Source organism: Prionailurus viverrinus, chromosome X (genome assembly GCF_022837055.1).
Source record: "Prionailurus viverrinus isolate Anna chromosome X, UM_Priviv_1.0, whole genome shotgun sequence".
Classification (NCBI taxonomy): Eukaryota; Metazoa; Chordata; class Mammalia; order Carnivora; family Felidae; genus Prionailurus; species Prionailurus viverrinus.
The window spans coordinates 51,803,838-51,820,020 of record NC_062579.1 but is presented as its reverse complement, the minus strand read 5'-3'; the positions used below and the strand labels follow the sequence as shown (position 1 = coordinate 51,820,020).

The window sequence follows — 16,183 nt, the reverse complement described above, 5'->3', positions numbered from 1 at the left end:
CCAATGGAATAGAATAGAAACCCCAGAACTAGACCCACAAACGTATGGCCAACTCATCTTTGACAAAGCAGGAAAGAACACCCAATGGAAAAAAGACAGTCTCTTTAACAAATGGTGCTGGGAGAACTGGACAGCAACATGCAGAAGGTTGAAACTAGACCACTTTCTCACACCATTCACAAAAATGAACTCAAAATGGATAAAGGACCTGAATGTGAGACAGGAAACCATCAAAACCCTGGAGGAGAAAGCAGGAAAAGACCTCTCTGACCTCAGCCGTAGCAATCTCTTACTCGACTCATCCCCAAAGGCAAGGGAATTAAAAGCAAAAATGAACTACTGGGACCTTATGAAGATAAAAAGCTTCTGCACAGCAAAGGAAACAACCAACAAAACTAAAAGGCAACCAACGGAATGGGAAAAGATATTTGCAGATGACATATCAGACAAAAGGCTAGTATCCAAAATCTATAAAGAGCTCACCAAACTCCACACCCAGAAAACAAATAACCCAGTGAAGAAATGGGCAGAAAACATGAATAGACACTTCTCTAAAGAAGACATCCAGATGGCCAACAGGCACATGAAAAGATGCTCAATGTCGCTCCTCATCAGGGAAATACAAACCAAAACCACACTCAGATATCACCTCACGCCAGTCAGAGTGGCCAAAATGAACAAATCAGGAGACTATAGATGCTGGAGAGGATGTGGAGAAACGGGAACCCTCTTGTACTGTTGGTGGGAATGCAAATTGGTGCAGCCACTCTGGAAAACAGTGTGGAGGTTCCTCAAAAAATTATAAATAGACCTACCCTATGACCCAGCAATAGCACTGCTAGGAATTTACCCAAGGGATACAGGAGTGCTGATGCATAGGGGCACTTGTACCCCAGTGTTTATAGCAGCACTCTCAACAATAGCCAAATTATGGAAAGACTCTAAATGTCCATCAACTGATGAATGGATAAAGGAATTATGGTTTATATACACAATGGAGTACTACGTGGCAATGAGAAAGAATGAAATATGGCCCTTTGTAGCAACATGGATCGAATTGGAGAGTGTTATGCTAAGTGAAATAAGCCATACAGAGAAAGACAGATACCATATGTTTTCACTCCTATGTGGATCCTGAGAAACTTAACAGAAACCCATAGGGGAGGGGAAGGGAAAAAAAAAGAGGTTAGAGTGGGAGAGAGCCAAAGCATAAGAGACTGTTAAAAACTGAGAACAAACTGAGGGTTGATGGGTTGTGGGAGGGAGGGGAGGGTGGGTGATGGGTATTGAGGAGGGCACCTTTTGGGGTGAGCACTGGGTGTTGTATGGAAACCAATTTGACAATAAACTTCATATATTGAAAAAAAAGGAAAGAAACTGAAAAAAAAAATAAAATGATTTGCATTATTAAAAAAAAAAATATTTCCCTCTAAAGAAGGAGATTCCAAAGGCTTTTTCCATGTTCCAGATAAATCCCTCAAGCTGACTTTGAAGTCCCTTTCCTCAGCCTGGCCTTCAGTGCTAAAGTTGAATGATTAAGACCCTTTCCAATGTAACTATGCAATTAACTGTCAAGAACTTCCAGGTTTTTAGAAGACGGTTTCCTAAATGCAAGGGGGGAAGACTGTGTTAGTAACTTTCATACAGTGTCGTATAACAATGTTTCAGGGAACCTCAGCTGTACCGAGCATACTGAAACAAAGTATGGTCAGAGAAAAGGTGTTCACTTGGGTTTACGTCCATCACTTCCAGAGCTGATCCCAACACCAAATAAGGGAGTGTTTAACAACAACAACAACAACAACAACAACAACAACGAAGGGGGCAGGAGAGGATCCAGAAGAGTCCAGCCTCAAAATGCTTGAAAACCATTCATCTAGAGATGCTCAAGTGGCCTCCTGGTCTTAGAATATTGTTTATTCTTTGATCGTTTAACATGAGGAACTAGGTTGATGTTACCTGGAGGCATAAGCTCCTGGGCTAATAATTAGCACAAATTCAATTTGGAAGAGGTTTCTCTGAGGACTGAAATAAATGCTTGCGACTAGCTGATAAATTCAACTCAATCCATGCTTGTATCTTGAACCAAAAAGTAAGTGGCAGAGGAGCCTAATCTTTTGAAGCAGCAGCTCTAAAACACGGTGATGATCTTCAAAGTTGGCCAAAGCTGCCTTACATCAGGTTTTATCACTACACCCAGTATTTTGTGCATGGAAATGTCCTTCTGTGTCTCCTACTTGGGAGATCTAAGGGTGTAAGAGAGCATCATTGTCTAAGGTTAAATTTGGATTCCTCCCCAAACCTAAATATATTCCTGATCTTTCCTTTGATCTTCTTCCTACACTTTTCTTTCTCTCCTCCAGTGCTACTTTCCTTCTCAGTTCCCATCCCATCCCTCTTCTGATTTGTTTATTACAGTCAGACACAGATTTTAAAGGCCCACCTCCCTGTGCATTCCTTAGGCAGTCATGACCTCTCATGGCCAAAACCAATTTTTACTTTAAAGAAGTCTCCCTACCTGTGGCATGTCACAAAATTACAAATGGCTAGAAGTGTTTTACAGGTTAGAAATCCCTGGGAAACAACACTGTAAGCTAGAGAGAAGGCTACGCCTAGTGAATCTTCAGCCTTCTCCACTAATCTTAAGAAGAACAATGATTTTATGGAGACTTAAAAGGATTTTAATTCGATTACTCTCCTGTAGAACGTCCAAATCTCTAACAGCTTTTTGAGCTATATGGGCAGTGACCAGGCTTACCTGTTTTGAGGAGTCTTTTTCTCTCAGGATCTTCATCTCCTGGTCAATGCTCTCAATCTCTTCTAAGCTGATACCAATCCACCTTTGAAGGTGAAGGAGGTAATATTCACGAACACGCTCATCATCTGCTTGACCACTTTCCACAGCAGATTTCAGTGCGGACAACCTATGCTCCACCTCCTTCTTCTGCTTGTATCTGTTGCACAGAAAAGCATTACCCATGAACTCAAAAATAGAGCGCTATTCCATCAAAGGAGGCCACAATAAGAGTTTACCTTTGCTGATGACCAGGCAGTGAGTATGCCGGTTTCCCCTTTGGCAAAAATACAGATTCTATACCCCAGAACTCACCACCAGGGCAGTTCCCTCAAGACTGCAAGGCAAGGAATGGATGAATAGGGGCTCAGAAATACATTCTAAAGCTGGAAAATTACAGATATAACCTGATCTGAGCAACTCCTCCCATCATCTTCCAGGTGGAAGCTCAAGGCTTACTAGGTTAGATACTTAGTATCAAACAATGTCCACTTGGGAAGTACCACTTCAAGGAGTCACAGATTGCAAAACAGTCCCAGCTCTTCTGGCTCATCCTTTTGCTAAGGGAATCATATGGTTTGAACCAAGGAAATACTCTATTATATTTTTCTCAAGTACAAGGTGCTACACTAAGTACTTTTATTTACACTATCACATTTTTTAAAAGGTAAGCTTTATGCTTAACATGGAGCTTAAACTCACCATCTGACCCAGCCAGGTGCCTAATATAAAGACTCACAACCATCCTGCTTGCCTTTTTCAGGATACATTCTACATGTCATCTATCATTCATCTGAAAAATATTTACTGAGTACCTATTGTGTGACAGGCACTCTTCTCAGTGCTGGATATACAGCAGTGTATACAACAAAGTCCTTGCTCTCCTGAAGCTTTCATTCTAGTGGAAGCAGACAAAAAGAGATGATGAGTCAGGTTGTGATAAGTGCCATGAAGCAGCAGCAAAAAGCAAGGTAAGGTGAACAGAATGATGGCATAGAAGTAGAACTGCTATTATATACAAGGTGATCAGGAAGAGGTGACATCTGAGCAAAGACTTCACTAAGGAAGCAAGCCATGCCAATATCCAAAAAAGTATTCTAAGGTGGAAAAGCAATACGAAGGTCCTGGAGTGGGAGAGAGCCTGACTTGACATGTTTGCAAAACAGATAGGAGGCCGGTGTGGCCGGCGTGAAGAAGAATGACAGTAAATGAGGTAAGAGAGATAGCCAGGACCACAATTTGTAGGACCCTGTGTGCTCCAAGACCCCAAATATTAAACACCAGGATATTTTGAGATAGGAAAGCCACGGGAGGCTTTTGAAGAGAACACATGACATAAATAGAGTGACATGAAAATTTTTTTTATAAGGGCCAGTCTGGCTGCTGTACTGAGTATAGAATGTGGGGCGGGAGGTGGGAGGCAAGGATGGAAGCAGGGACATCAATTAAGAGGATATTGCCACAATCTAAATGAGACAGTGACTTGAAACAGGGAGGTGGAGAGATGTGGATGTATTTAAAATAGAAAACAGATTTATTGGATGTAAGGGCTTGAGAGAGAAAAGTCAAGGAAAAGAATCTGGAGTTCTTAACCTGAGGTCCATGGATAGAGTTTGAGGGGAGGAGGTCCTTGAATTCCCTGAAATTTAATATAGAATTCTACCTTTTTATTTTTAAAATTTTTTGGCCTGGGAGAGATCTGTAGTTCTTATCAGATTATCAACAAGGTCCATGACCCATGTAAAATCAAGAACCACTGCTTTGGAGACATTCTTTATTATACGAACTTTTAGGATCTTCTGATCCTTTTACCCAACAAATGGGGCAGTTTATGTTACAAATAACTGTCACAGCATCGTCATTGGCAGCTTCTGAGCAAAACAGCACAAAGGTCAATTCCTAGTTCATGAATGCTATTACAGACATTGCTTGAGAACATTTCATTCTGGTCCCAATCCTACCCCCACCCTCTTTCCTGGATGTACCTACATCAGGAAAAAACATACCAGGGCCTTAGAATGTATACAATCCAGGGTAAATTCTGGGTCAGTTTACTGGTCCTCTGAGTAACGTTCTTGTGCTTCCTCTCCCATTATCTGAATGCAGTGTAACCGTGCTCTCCAGCTGCTTCTTCACTTCCTCACTCCTACAATTTCACTCCTTGTCATCTTTGAAACTTCTAGCTCTTCCACTCCTGCTTTTTTGGCCAGCGTTTTTAAAACCGTTTTGTCTTAGTAAAAGAACCCTTTCTTCTTCCTCTCCTTCCTCTCCTTCTCCTTCTTCTTTAAAGTAGGCTTCACACCCAGCGCGGAGCCCAATGTGGGGCTTGAACTCACGACCCTGAGATCAAGACCTGAGCTGAGATCAAGAGTCGGACCCTTAACCGACTGAGCCACCTAGGCACTCCAAGAACCCTTTCTTCTTGTGAGAGTTTATTTGGAACTCCATAAGTAATAAACAGATAAAAATCCACCCTAGTTAAAATAGAGGAGGGCTCCCAACATCCCCCCTTACCCAGGCACTGTGGTGGAATCTTACAGCTCCAAGGGACAGATTGAAAATCACCATCCTAGACCTTCAGCACTGTTCTAGATTTCCCATGGTGAGCCATTACATGGAAACACTCCCTACCACCCTAGGATCCCCGATGCCTGTCAGCCTTCTGACTCTGGACAACTTTCCCCATTCCCTTTTTCTGGTCTCAGGCTGCTGCAGAGAGCTCATGAATTACAGATTTGTGTCAAATGAGTCAACAACAAATTCAAATGATCAAACTTTGGCCAAGCGGTCACTCTTGCTCATCTCTTTTTGTTCATCTTTTGTGGATTCCATGCCACCATCACACGTGCCAGATGGCCAGACAATGGCCATCGATCTCCTTCTTTCCCTTAAAATCTCTGTAGTTTCACCTTTTCTCCTTCCCTCGTCTTTAAGGAGCTAATGCTGTTTTTACCAGGGCGATGTCTTTACCATTCCACTTTTGCTATCAAACCTGTCACTACCCACATTTTCCCAGGACTCACGCTATCAAACATCCTGGCATCAGCAGTTACAATTTTTCACTCTACTGGTGCCTTTCCCCCATCCTAGAAACACCTTCCTTCAATCCACAGTCTATCCTTTCAAATGACCATTCTTCTCTTTCTGTGCCTTGCTGGAATGAGCACGAGAACTGGGAATTTGAAGATCTGCGTTTAAATCCTAGCCCGAACACTTATGAGGTAACTCTGGACAAACAAATTCTCATATCCCATTTCCTTATCTCTAAAATAGAGATAATAAGCTACATTTCCTGGGGTTGTTAACAGAATCAAATGGAACAATACACATGAAAGTACTTCATAAGCAGCAACAGAATACGAATATTGTTAGAGGATGGGAAAATGGAGGCCAGGAGGGGCTAGATGATGCCCCACTTATTAAGTGGAGGAAATCAGATTGGTCACTCCAAGTCCAGGCTTTATGTGCAATACTGTATTGCTTCAATTTGTCTTATGACTACCGTGTAACTGTTCCTCCCACAGAAATTTCATGTACTTACTATAATCCTCTTGTTGTCTTGGGCTCTAGGGATACAGTGATACAATTATGATACTAAAGATACAATTAGTCAAGGTCTCTGACCTTTAGGAGTTTGCAGTTTACAGAATGACAGATAGTTACACTGTGATAAGTAACAAAAACTAAATGTTACAGTATTTAGGAGGGGAGCTTGGCAGCGAGAAGCTTCAAAGAGTACTTAACATTTGCTCTCTCTCTTTCTCAGGCTTCTAAAAGCACTTCTATCTATACTTTGCTGAGTGTCTTACTTCTGATTGCTCTTTCCCGCCTCTTTCTGCTCCCTTAATTTGCCCCAAGGTTTTATCCTTGGCATTTTTTCCCTCTCTGAACGTTTTTCCTTGGTAAACTATCCATACCCACCAAAAGCTCCTAAAGTTTTAGCACTAGCCACCAAACAGTCTCTTCCCAGTTTTAGTTACATTGCCCTCTGTCTATGGACATGGCTGCCCAGCTGGCACTTCGGAATCTAAGTTCAGTGAATCAACACTAGACCCATCCATTACTTACCTAGCTTCTACTTCTCTATTTCTGTCACAAGAATGGAGGTGCAGATAATCAAACCAGACTCATACTTACTGTCAAAGGTGAGAATCAGTAGAGAGGATATGTGAAGAAACAGGTTTTGAGAGAGAGGATATACCATTTAGGTGTTTTATGTAGGATGGCCTCAGTAGGTAAAGAGGGAAGACTTACAGAAAATAAACAAGGATCTCAACAATGTGTTTTCTAATCATACAAATGTTTCCTGCAAAACTAATGTCTTTGATAGCTGTGACTTCATTTTTATCTCTTCTTCCCAGCTGAAATACTATTATAACATGTCAATTTGTCTTTCTGCCTCTCACTTTCAGGATTCTATACACACATTACTTCCTTGTGCAGACCTCCGACCACAGTACTTTTAGCTTCTGCCTAACTGGACCATTCTGCATTCCCTGTACATACCTCAAGCGCCTTGGGCTTCTGCTCATGTTGTTCCCCCTGCTTGTCAACAATATTTCTTGAGCACCTCCTCTTTGCCAGGCCCTGTGCTAGGCATACCACAGTGAATAAGAGAGAAATAGCTTCTGCCCTCAAGGAGTACACATTCTAGAGTAGAGGAGAAAGACAAAGCCCAGGATGACAGAAAAGTGAGGAGCATGTCATGCAAGGAGAACACATACAAAGACTGTAGTAGGAAGGAACTGGGTTTGTGCAAAGAACTGAAAGAAAAGGCAACTGGGGCTGGAACCTAGCGGAGAGGGTAAGCCTGAAGAGAAGCAGGTGCCAGACTGTGCAGGGCCTCATAGTTAGTGGTTTGGCTATTTCAGGTGAAGTGCTATTGGCCTACACTAAGGTATGATAGTGGAGACCCAGAGAAACAGAAGAACAGAAGATTCGTTTTGTAGCTAGAACTGGCAGGCCTGGCTGGTGGATGGGATGTAGAGATTCAGAAGGAAGGAAGTGAAGCTAACTCCTAAGTGAATGGTGGTGCACTCAATGAGATGAAGACCTGGGTGTGGGGGCACATAGGGAGTTAAAAAACCAAGGGTTCAACTTAGGCCATGTTAAATCTTAGATGTCTGTGAGTCTGAAGGTCAGGAAAGGTCTGGGTTCATGACATAAATGTGGGAGCCATTAGCATAAAGATAACGTTGTTATCTTGTCTGGTAAACATTTTAAAAAAATGTTCAAAGACCAAGCTTTCCAGCCAAAGAAATGCAAGAAAAAACAATGAGATACCTTTTTTGGTTTTCCCAACTGGATTTTCTAAGTGTTAACGTGCAAGCCCAGTGTGGTGGGGCATATTCTAAAACTTTGTTATTGTGGAAAGCAATGTTGCTACCATCAAGTCTTAAAATATTCAAACCCTTTGATCTAGTCACTGGTCCTTCTAGAAATCTATCCTAATGAAACAGTGACAGATGCAGTTAAAGATGTCTGTTCATACCACTACTTACAAGAACAAAACCAAAAGAAACAAACGAGTCCCCCCAATCTATACATAGTCTAAATATTTGACGATAAAAGATTAAATAATTGTGGCACACCTATAGGATGGAATATTATATAACCATTAAATATCATGGTTTCAAAAGACACAGGGAAATGCTCACAATATGATGTTAGGCTTGAAGAGGATAAAAAAGCTATATATACAGTATTATTCCACATTTATTAACTAAAGTAACTATATATCTGGAAGCAAATACATCAGGAAGTTAACAAAGATCATCTTTGAGTGCCAGGATTAAGGCCTTTTTTTTTTAATTCAAAAAATATTGGTTTTCCAATTTTCTACAACAGTATTATTTCTTTTACATTCAGGAAAATCTGTAGTTTCCATTCTTGACCATAATTCAAGGCTCTTCTCAAGTGCATTGCATCCTGAAACTTCATCCTCATCCCTCCAACCAGATGTGCTCACTCCTTGGTCTTTCTCTACAACACTGTATCTCTATGGCATTTATAGTCCTTTTTGGGGTAAAGTATCATTATTTGGATACCAAACTCACTGCTTAAACTACCTGTTACGTGCCAATGAGCTGCCCCCACCTTCTTACAAAAGACATGATGCTGAATTCCACTTCCTATCAGTTTATCCCATTTCCTCAAAAATTATTCACTGTCACTAACCCTGAACTATATATACCACCTGAAATTATATTATTATTTACTAGCTTATTGTCTCTCTCCTCCACCAAAATAAAAGCTTCATGAGGCCATTGACTTCATCTGGTTCTCCATTACCTAGAACAGTTCCTGGTGCACAAGAAAGGCTCAATACATATTGGCCAAGTGAATGAATCAATTTTCACCTCTCTAGACCAGGCCTCTCCTCTGAGCTACATACTACCAGATACCTCTATCTGGAGGACTCCTAAACACCTTAAATGGCTCAATACCAAATTTTTACACTTCCCTATCCCCTGATTTGTTCTTCCTCCTCTATTTCCCATCTTAATGAGTTCCACAAGCCATCTACCTATCACACAAACGTGGACATCTTCCTTGTGTTGCTTCCATCTACCCCACCTCTCAGAACTAACTGATCACCAAGTTTTCTGCCGATTCAACCCTTCTAAATAAATCTATCCCATCTCTTCTGCCACTGCTGTAGTGAGGCCTCATTACTTGTGACCTAACTGGATCTAATATTCTCCCTCACACTGCTTCCTAACTGCTACCAGTGTATGCTAGTTAAAATGCAAATATGATCGTGCTACTCTTTAAAAAAAACCCAAAACTTCCAGTGAATCCCAGTCAGCAACTGAAGTTTAGGTTCTTTAGCGTGGCCTACTGGTAAGTGACATTTATAGACTAGTGACTATGTGCCAGATACTGTGCTAGCTGTTTTATGTGCTCTTATTTATGTTTCTTAATCCTATAAAACAGGTACAATTATTATTTTTACATGATTTCACATGAGGAACCCTGAGGCTCAGACAGGTTATATAAGTTACCCAAAGTCCAATGGCTTACAGGTAAAGCTGGGTCTCAAACCCCACTCTGACTCCGCAACCTGTACTCAGCTACTAAGATATAACAGTAGCTGACTTTGAGTATTTACTGTATCAGACACTGTGCTAAGCGCTTTTTGTGTATTTCTCTTTTCATCTTCAAAACTACTTTATGAAGAAAGACCTATTGTTGTCCAATTTTACAGCTGGGGAAATTAAGGCACAAGTGATTAAGCAACTTACCCCAAGCCAGAGTGATTAAATGGTGGAACTGAGACTAAAACCCCTCCCCACGTTCTTAGCAGTAGGGCTGTTCCTTCACCTTCCTCACACCCCAAGTCTCCTTGGTCTGGACCCCACAACATTCTTCAGCATCGCTCCTTCCCCTTTTCCCTCACCCCTTTCATGTTCTAGCATCATCTGATTGCTTACAGTAGTTCCCCACATACATTCCAAGCCCAGCACTGTGCTCTTTCATGCCCCTGTAGCTTTACTAACACTATTTCCTCTGCTGGAAATAGTGTTTCCTCTTCCTCTAGATGATACTCCTATCCATCCTTAAACAACTCATCACAGGAGTCACCTCCTCCAGGGAGACTTCTGTCTCTCCTGCTCCTTCTTTGGTTAGGTGCCCTTCCTGTCTGTTCTCACAGTACCTGTGCATTTCTCCATCACATCCTTTTATATTGCTACTCTGTTTCTATGCCTCTTTTCCTCACCATACTGTAAACTCCTCCAAGGTGGAGACCACCCATATTCCTACAAACACACTCAGTTTGTACCCCCAGTGCCTAGCATAGATCCTGGACACTGTGAGCACTCATCAAATGGTTTTTTACACTAAACTGAGAGTAAGCAACTTCAAGGTCACATGATGAAGCTGTGCAGGACTAACATTAGCTCAGGATGTTACACACCTGAGCCATTACTCAGAACAGAACTTCTCACTCAGTGGACCATAAATGGATTATAGCTACAAGACATTGTGCCCTTCAGAGATATCTACCCCATTGTACCATATGAATATTGCTGTGCTGTGCTGTGGGATATGATTGGGAGACGCTATGCTAAAGAACGTTCTGCTGTTGGCAACCACAGGGTAGCAGAGGTCCGACAGGTATGACCATCTCAACAAAGGCAGAAGCTTCTTGAAAAACTCAGGAGAACTTCCTCTCACCAGGCCTAATGCTCAACAGGAACCAAAAGAGTGACAGACACCACTGTTCCCCTCCCTCCCAAAAACATGCACACACACCCCCACAATAGCACTGCCACTGGGCAGTCCTCAAATTATAGCTATTGACCCACCTCTTTATTTTAGCCTGTCTTTGAGATGCCATTGCAACGAGGCTAGGATAGGCCATGGAGGAACTAGCAGTATTATTATCAGGTGAGTTGTTCTTCGTTTTGGGCAGCTCAAACTCTGCCACATGATAGTATTGGCACTGAGTTAAGTAGTTTAAAAAGTGTTCTCGAGCCCACTGCAAATGATCTAGACGCTTGCTGGGGTTGACTTGTTTCATGGCGAGCGCTCCTTGAAATGCTGGCACCAGCAGGTACTTCAGGTCGGTGGAAGCAATCTCTTCCAAATCTTCATTTCGGCTGGAAAGAGCAAAGAGGAGGCTGTGAAGCCTGGATGGGCAATCACACTGTAGCCCCTTGCTGCCTGGGGGAGGGGAGGGCGGTGGGTGTGCGAAGGGAGAAGGCCCGAGGAACAGTGGCCGGTTTTCTTGAATGAAGGTGGCTGACGGCTCATACCCAATGCCTTTGCAAAGAGTCGACACTAGGGAGCAGAGTCGCGGGATATCAACTATCTCGAAGCCAGGTGGAGAACGTAAACAAGGTACACAAGATCGCAGCGGGAGGTGGGAATGAAAGGTTCCTAGTCCTTTTTAAAAGGGTCTCCTCTACCCACACTCAATGACTCCACCCTTGGTAACCATTATTACCTCCGTTCTTAGCCATTATTACCCTGTCCCCCATACCTGAACAAGTCGAGCTGTGCTAACATTTCAACAGCCTTCTTAAGGAGGTCTAGTCCCTTGAACACCTTATCTTGGATTATCCGGGAACCGGTGGGCTCAGTCGCTACTTCGACTTCGTCCAGAAGCTGCTTGCTGGTTTCAAACAGCTCGGGAAGCCGCGGTGGCAGTAACTCGTCTTCGGCTGTTGCCATCTTGGTGGGAGGAAGGTACGCGGAAAACCTCACTTCCGGGGTCAAAGGCAATCTTGGAAAAGGAGAACTCGGCGAGTGTGAACGAGACCGGAAAGAGCGCCGTATTGGTCCAGTCGCTCCGTCGTTACCAAAGCGTCAAAGAACTTCCGGAAGCCACTGGTTGCAGACACTAGCCACCGGTTCCATAGGCTTATTTTTGCAGGCTGCTGCCTATCACAAGTAGTAGGGATCTGCTAAAAACAAGCAAACAGGCACATCCCTGGGTGCTGTTTTACGGTTTGCTCCTCGTGGCCGACGCCTAGCCGGGATGTTCCGTGGGCTCTGAGCTTAGCCCCGGCCAGACAAGGCTGAATTCACTGCGGGGGCAGGCCAGGCGCACGCCTCACCTCACGAGGCGCTCCCTTTGTTGAGGGGCCGGGGCAGACAGGGGCTCCAGGCGCCCCCTCGCTCCCTAGGTTTGGTCGTCTGTGCGCTTGAGTGCGAAGTGAAAAGGGCGCCCCCCTGCGGCTTCCATGCATCCAGCCTCGGGAGCCCCAGCCTTCTCCCAGCCAATTCTGGGGCCCGCCCTCTTCCCATTCACGTCACCCTCCTACACACACACACGCACACACGCACGCACGCATGCACACTCTACACCCCTCCCCCGTACCCCTGCGACCTATCGGCGGGGCTCCTACACGCACCCACCCCTCCCTCACACACCCCTGGTAACCTGCAACTCTAGTCACTCCACAGTTTCCTTTCAAAAGTTACTTATTTTGTGAAACCTTCTTTTATACCCCCCCCAAGCCACTGAAAATTTTCACTTTCTGTGAATCTGTCAAGACACCAACGACAATGGATTACAGCTAGCGATTTACAACTCTATTTCCCTTACAAGAATGAGTCCGATTAAGTTTTACACCCTTCCAGCTAACCTAGTGCTCAGTGTCCTAAGAATAGAAAAAAAAAGTGGTCGGTTTGGAAAGCAACCCAATCATGCAGAACTGCGGTGTTCAACAGGGTAGCCTCTAGCTACATGGGGCTACTGAGCCCGCGGATGTGGCTATTTTGAAACGAAATGTGCTGTAGGCGTAAAATACACAACCAATTTCGAAAACTTACTACGAAAAAGGAATATAAAATATCTCGATTTTCACACTGATATGTTAAAGTGCTAATATTTTGTATATGTTTGGGTTAAAGATAGGGTTACAATTAATTTCACTTGTGTCTTTTCACTTTTTTAACGTGCCCACTAGAAAACTTAAAATTACATATCGGGATCACATTATATTTCTACTGGACAGCAATGATGTAAAAACAGAACTCCAGGTCTTTGAAAGAAGGGATGTCATTGCTTTGAATGAATCAATATACTGATTGCCTTCGGACACACCACAAGTTGCCCTAGGGGATTTAAGTTAAGCAGAATGCACACTGCCTACCTGGAAAATAAGTTCTTCAACTAAATATATTTTAAACTAACTTTGGTTGAGAAGAAAAAAAATTCATGTGAAAACAACTAGAGGGCAACATAGGACAGTACAGAACTAGGGGATATGCTGTATTGCACAGGCTGTTGGAAAACTAAGAAATGACAAGTCATTCTATGCTAAGAGTACTTCAGAAAGCTTCTTAGACAGGATATGCAGTCTGAGAATTTCAAAGCTGGAAGGGGACCTCAAAGAGCAGAGGAAAAAACTGAGACCAGAAAGAAGTGACTTGCCCAACCAGTTGTGACAAAGCCAGTGTCTTCTATGTTCACTTGTTTTTAACCTACATCTATCTTAGATCGAGTAGGATTTAAAAAGATGGACAGGCCCTTCTAAGTGGGACTCCATGAAGCCCCAAGCTAAAACAGCGCTTTGCAGGAGGGAGAGGGGTGTGGGGCACACTAAGTGTAGGTTGGAAAGGCTTCCCAGATGATTCTAAGAAACCTCCCCTGACAACCCCCCAGCTTTAGAAGCTGAGGAAGAAAGGTGGCTCTGGAAAATTACTTATTTGATTTGTCTGGCACCTCTAATTACTCTAGTAAACTGAACTTTCAGGGTCAGTGACTACAGGAATACAAAGAAGATACAAAGAAGATAGTACTTGTGGAGACTTGGAAACTCGGTAATTGTGGGACTACAGATAATGTGTTTCTGTGCATTTGCTTGGATTAAGACACAGCTCTGCTGTTGCCTCAGAGAAAAAAAAAGTATGCAGAAATTGAATTTGCTCCTCAACTTTGTAAGCCCTTTTTCTATGGCTTTCAAAATAATAGTCTTTATGGGAGTTGCCAATTGCATTCAGAGTGCATATTCAAATTGTTGTGCTAAGTAGTGCACTGCATCCTATTCTGAGGTGATCCCCAGATTAAAAAGTGGTTAGAAAAAAAAGCAACAATAAAAATGAGTTGTTTATTGTGTTTCTGTGTGTAAACACTATCACATTAAAACATCCTAGTGATTTTAATTTTAAGTCCTAGTTTAAGGGAACAAGAAGGGCCCTTGGAAATCATGGAAATAAACTTTTTGAAATAGCAGAACTGGCTTTCCAAACCAGGTTTTAGGCAGGCCCATAACTTCTTTTTCTTTAAAAAAAAATTTTTTTTAATGTTTATTTCTGAGAGAGAGAGAGACAGTGTGAGTGGGGAGGATCAGAGAGAGAGAGAGGGAGACACAGAATATGAAGCAGACTCCAGGCTCTGAGCTGTCAGCACAGAGCCCGACATGGGGCTCAAACCCACAAACTGTGAGATTATGACCTTAGCCGAAGTCAGACACTCAACCGACTGAGCCACCCAGGCGTCCCAGGCCTATAATTTCTAAAAGGGCTGCTGTGTTTGAATGGATACACAGAGGCCTGCCAACTCAGCCTCTGGCCCACCTTTCCTCCAACCTGCTCAGTGGCACCAAAGGCACCAAGGTACCTCTGTGGGATTCGAGGACTCTAACTAACACAGTAGAAAGGACGCTAATCTAGCACAGCCACTTCATTTAGCAGATAACGAAACAGACCGAGAGGTTTGGTGATTTGTCCAAGGTCACAGAGCTGAGACAACTGACTAAGCAACAGTATACAGAGCGAGTTGGGATGAGGAGAAACTAGAGTCCAGGAGAATAGTAGAAAGCATTTTAAGTAATCTATATATGACTGCAGAAATGAGATGAGTTTTCAAGTATTTTCTGATGTGACTCCCTGATAGACATGACAGATATTCACTTGTCATGTTTGACTCTTTTTAAAAAATTTTTTTGATGTTTATTTATTTTTGAGAGAGAGAGAGACAGAGCACGAGTGGGTGGGGGCAGAGTGAGGGAGATACAGATTCCGAAGCAGGCTCCAAGGTCGGAGCTGTCAGCACAGAGCCCAATGCAGGGCTTGAACTCACCAACCCACAAACCGTGAGATCATGACCCGAGCTGAAGTTGGATGCTCAACCGACTATGCCATCCAGGTACCCCTGTCATGTTTGATTCTTAACACAAATTTGTCAACTTAGTAAACCAGTTGTGTGATTCAAGAGAAATGTTAAAGCAGACCTTTTCCTGCCTATCTGAATTGGTGTGCTTGGCAGCTTAGACCTTCTCCAGTCTGCTTTAGAGGATCAACTGCTGTTTTGTCCTGAGTGAGTAACATTCTACTGATAATTGTACCTGTAATGCCAGCAACAGCACTAGATGAGATCTACTTGTGTAGGGGGCAAAGCCAAGAGCAGGCTGTAACTGGCCAAAAATTATTTGTGAAATAATTACTTTCTCATTCTTAGTGTTTAAACTATCTTCAGCAAGTTTCTTTTAAGTAATCTCTATGTCCAACGTGGGGCTTGACCTTATGACCCCAAGGTCAAGAGTCACATGCCCTACCAACTGAGCCAGCCAGACGCCCCTTCACCAATTGTTTTTGAGATTAGAATTTGTCTGACTAATGGCAAGAAGCTTACTGAGCCATGAAAGGAAAAACTCCAAAACAACAAAGACTGCATTAAATCAAAGATTTCAGTTCCTACTTCTATATCTAACTTTTAGGAATGTGGTTCTGCAGTTATAAAAATACTCTGGACACTCAGATTTGTGTTCCACCTCCTCTGCTACTGAGTAACTGTATGACTTTGCAGAAGCCCCTTCCATCCTTCTTTCTACATTCTTTGTGTGCTACCACAATGTTAGGCACTGGGAATTCAAAGAGCGAGGAAACAGGGTTTGAGCCCTTAAGGGGCCCATAGTTCAATGGAAGAGACTTGTA

General features: G+C 43.0%; 1 protein-coding gene across 1 annotated transcript in view; it reads right to left on the bottom strand.

The window, feature by feature from the left end:
* IGBP1 (immunoglobulin binding protein 1) overlaps window positions 1–12,423 on the bottom strand; it is a 33,935-nt gene extending 21,512 nt beyond the window's left edge. The window contains exons 1-3 of the mRNA XM_047844443.1: window positions 11,781–12,423; window positions 11,104–11,397; window positions 2,759–2,954 (exon numbers count right to left, since the gene is read on the bottom strand). Coding sequence (XP_047700399.1) covers window positions 2,759–2,954; window positions 11,104–11,397; window positions 11,781–11,971 — 681 coding nt within the window. The 5' untranslated portion in view covers window positions 11,972–12,423. The remainder of the gene's footprint in view (window positions 1–2,758; window positions 2,955–11,103; window positions 11,398–11,780) is intronic.
* Window positions 12,424–16,183: the final 3,760 nt, after the last annotated feature.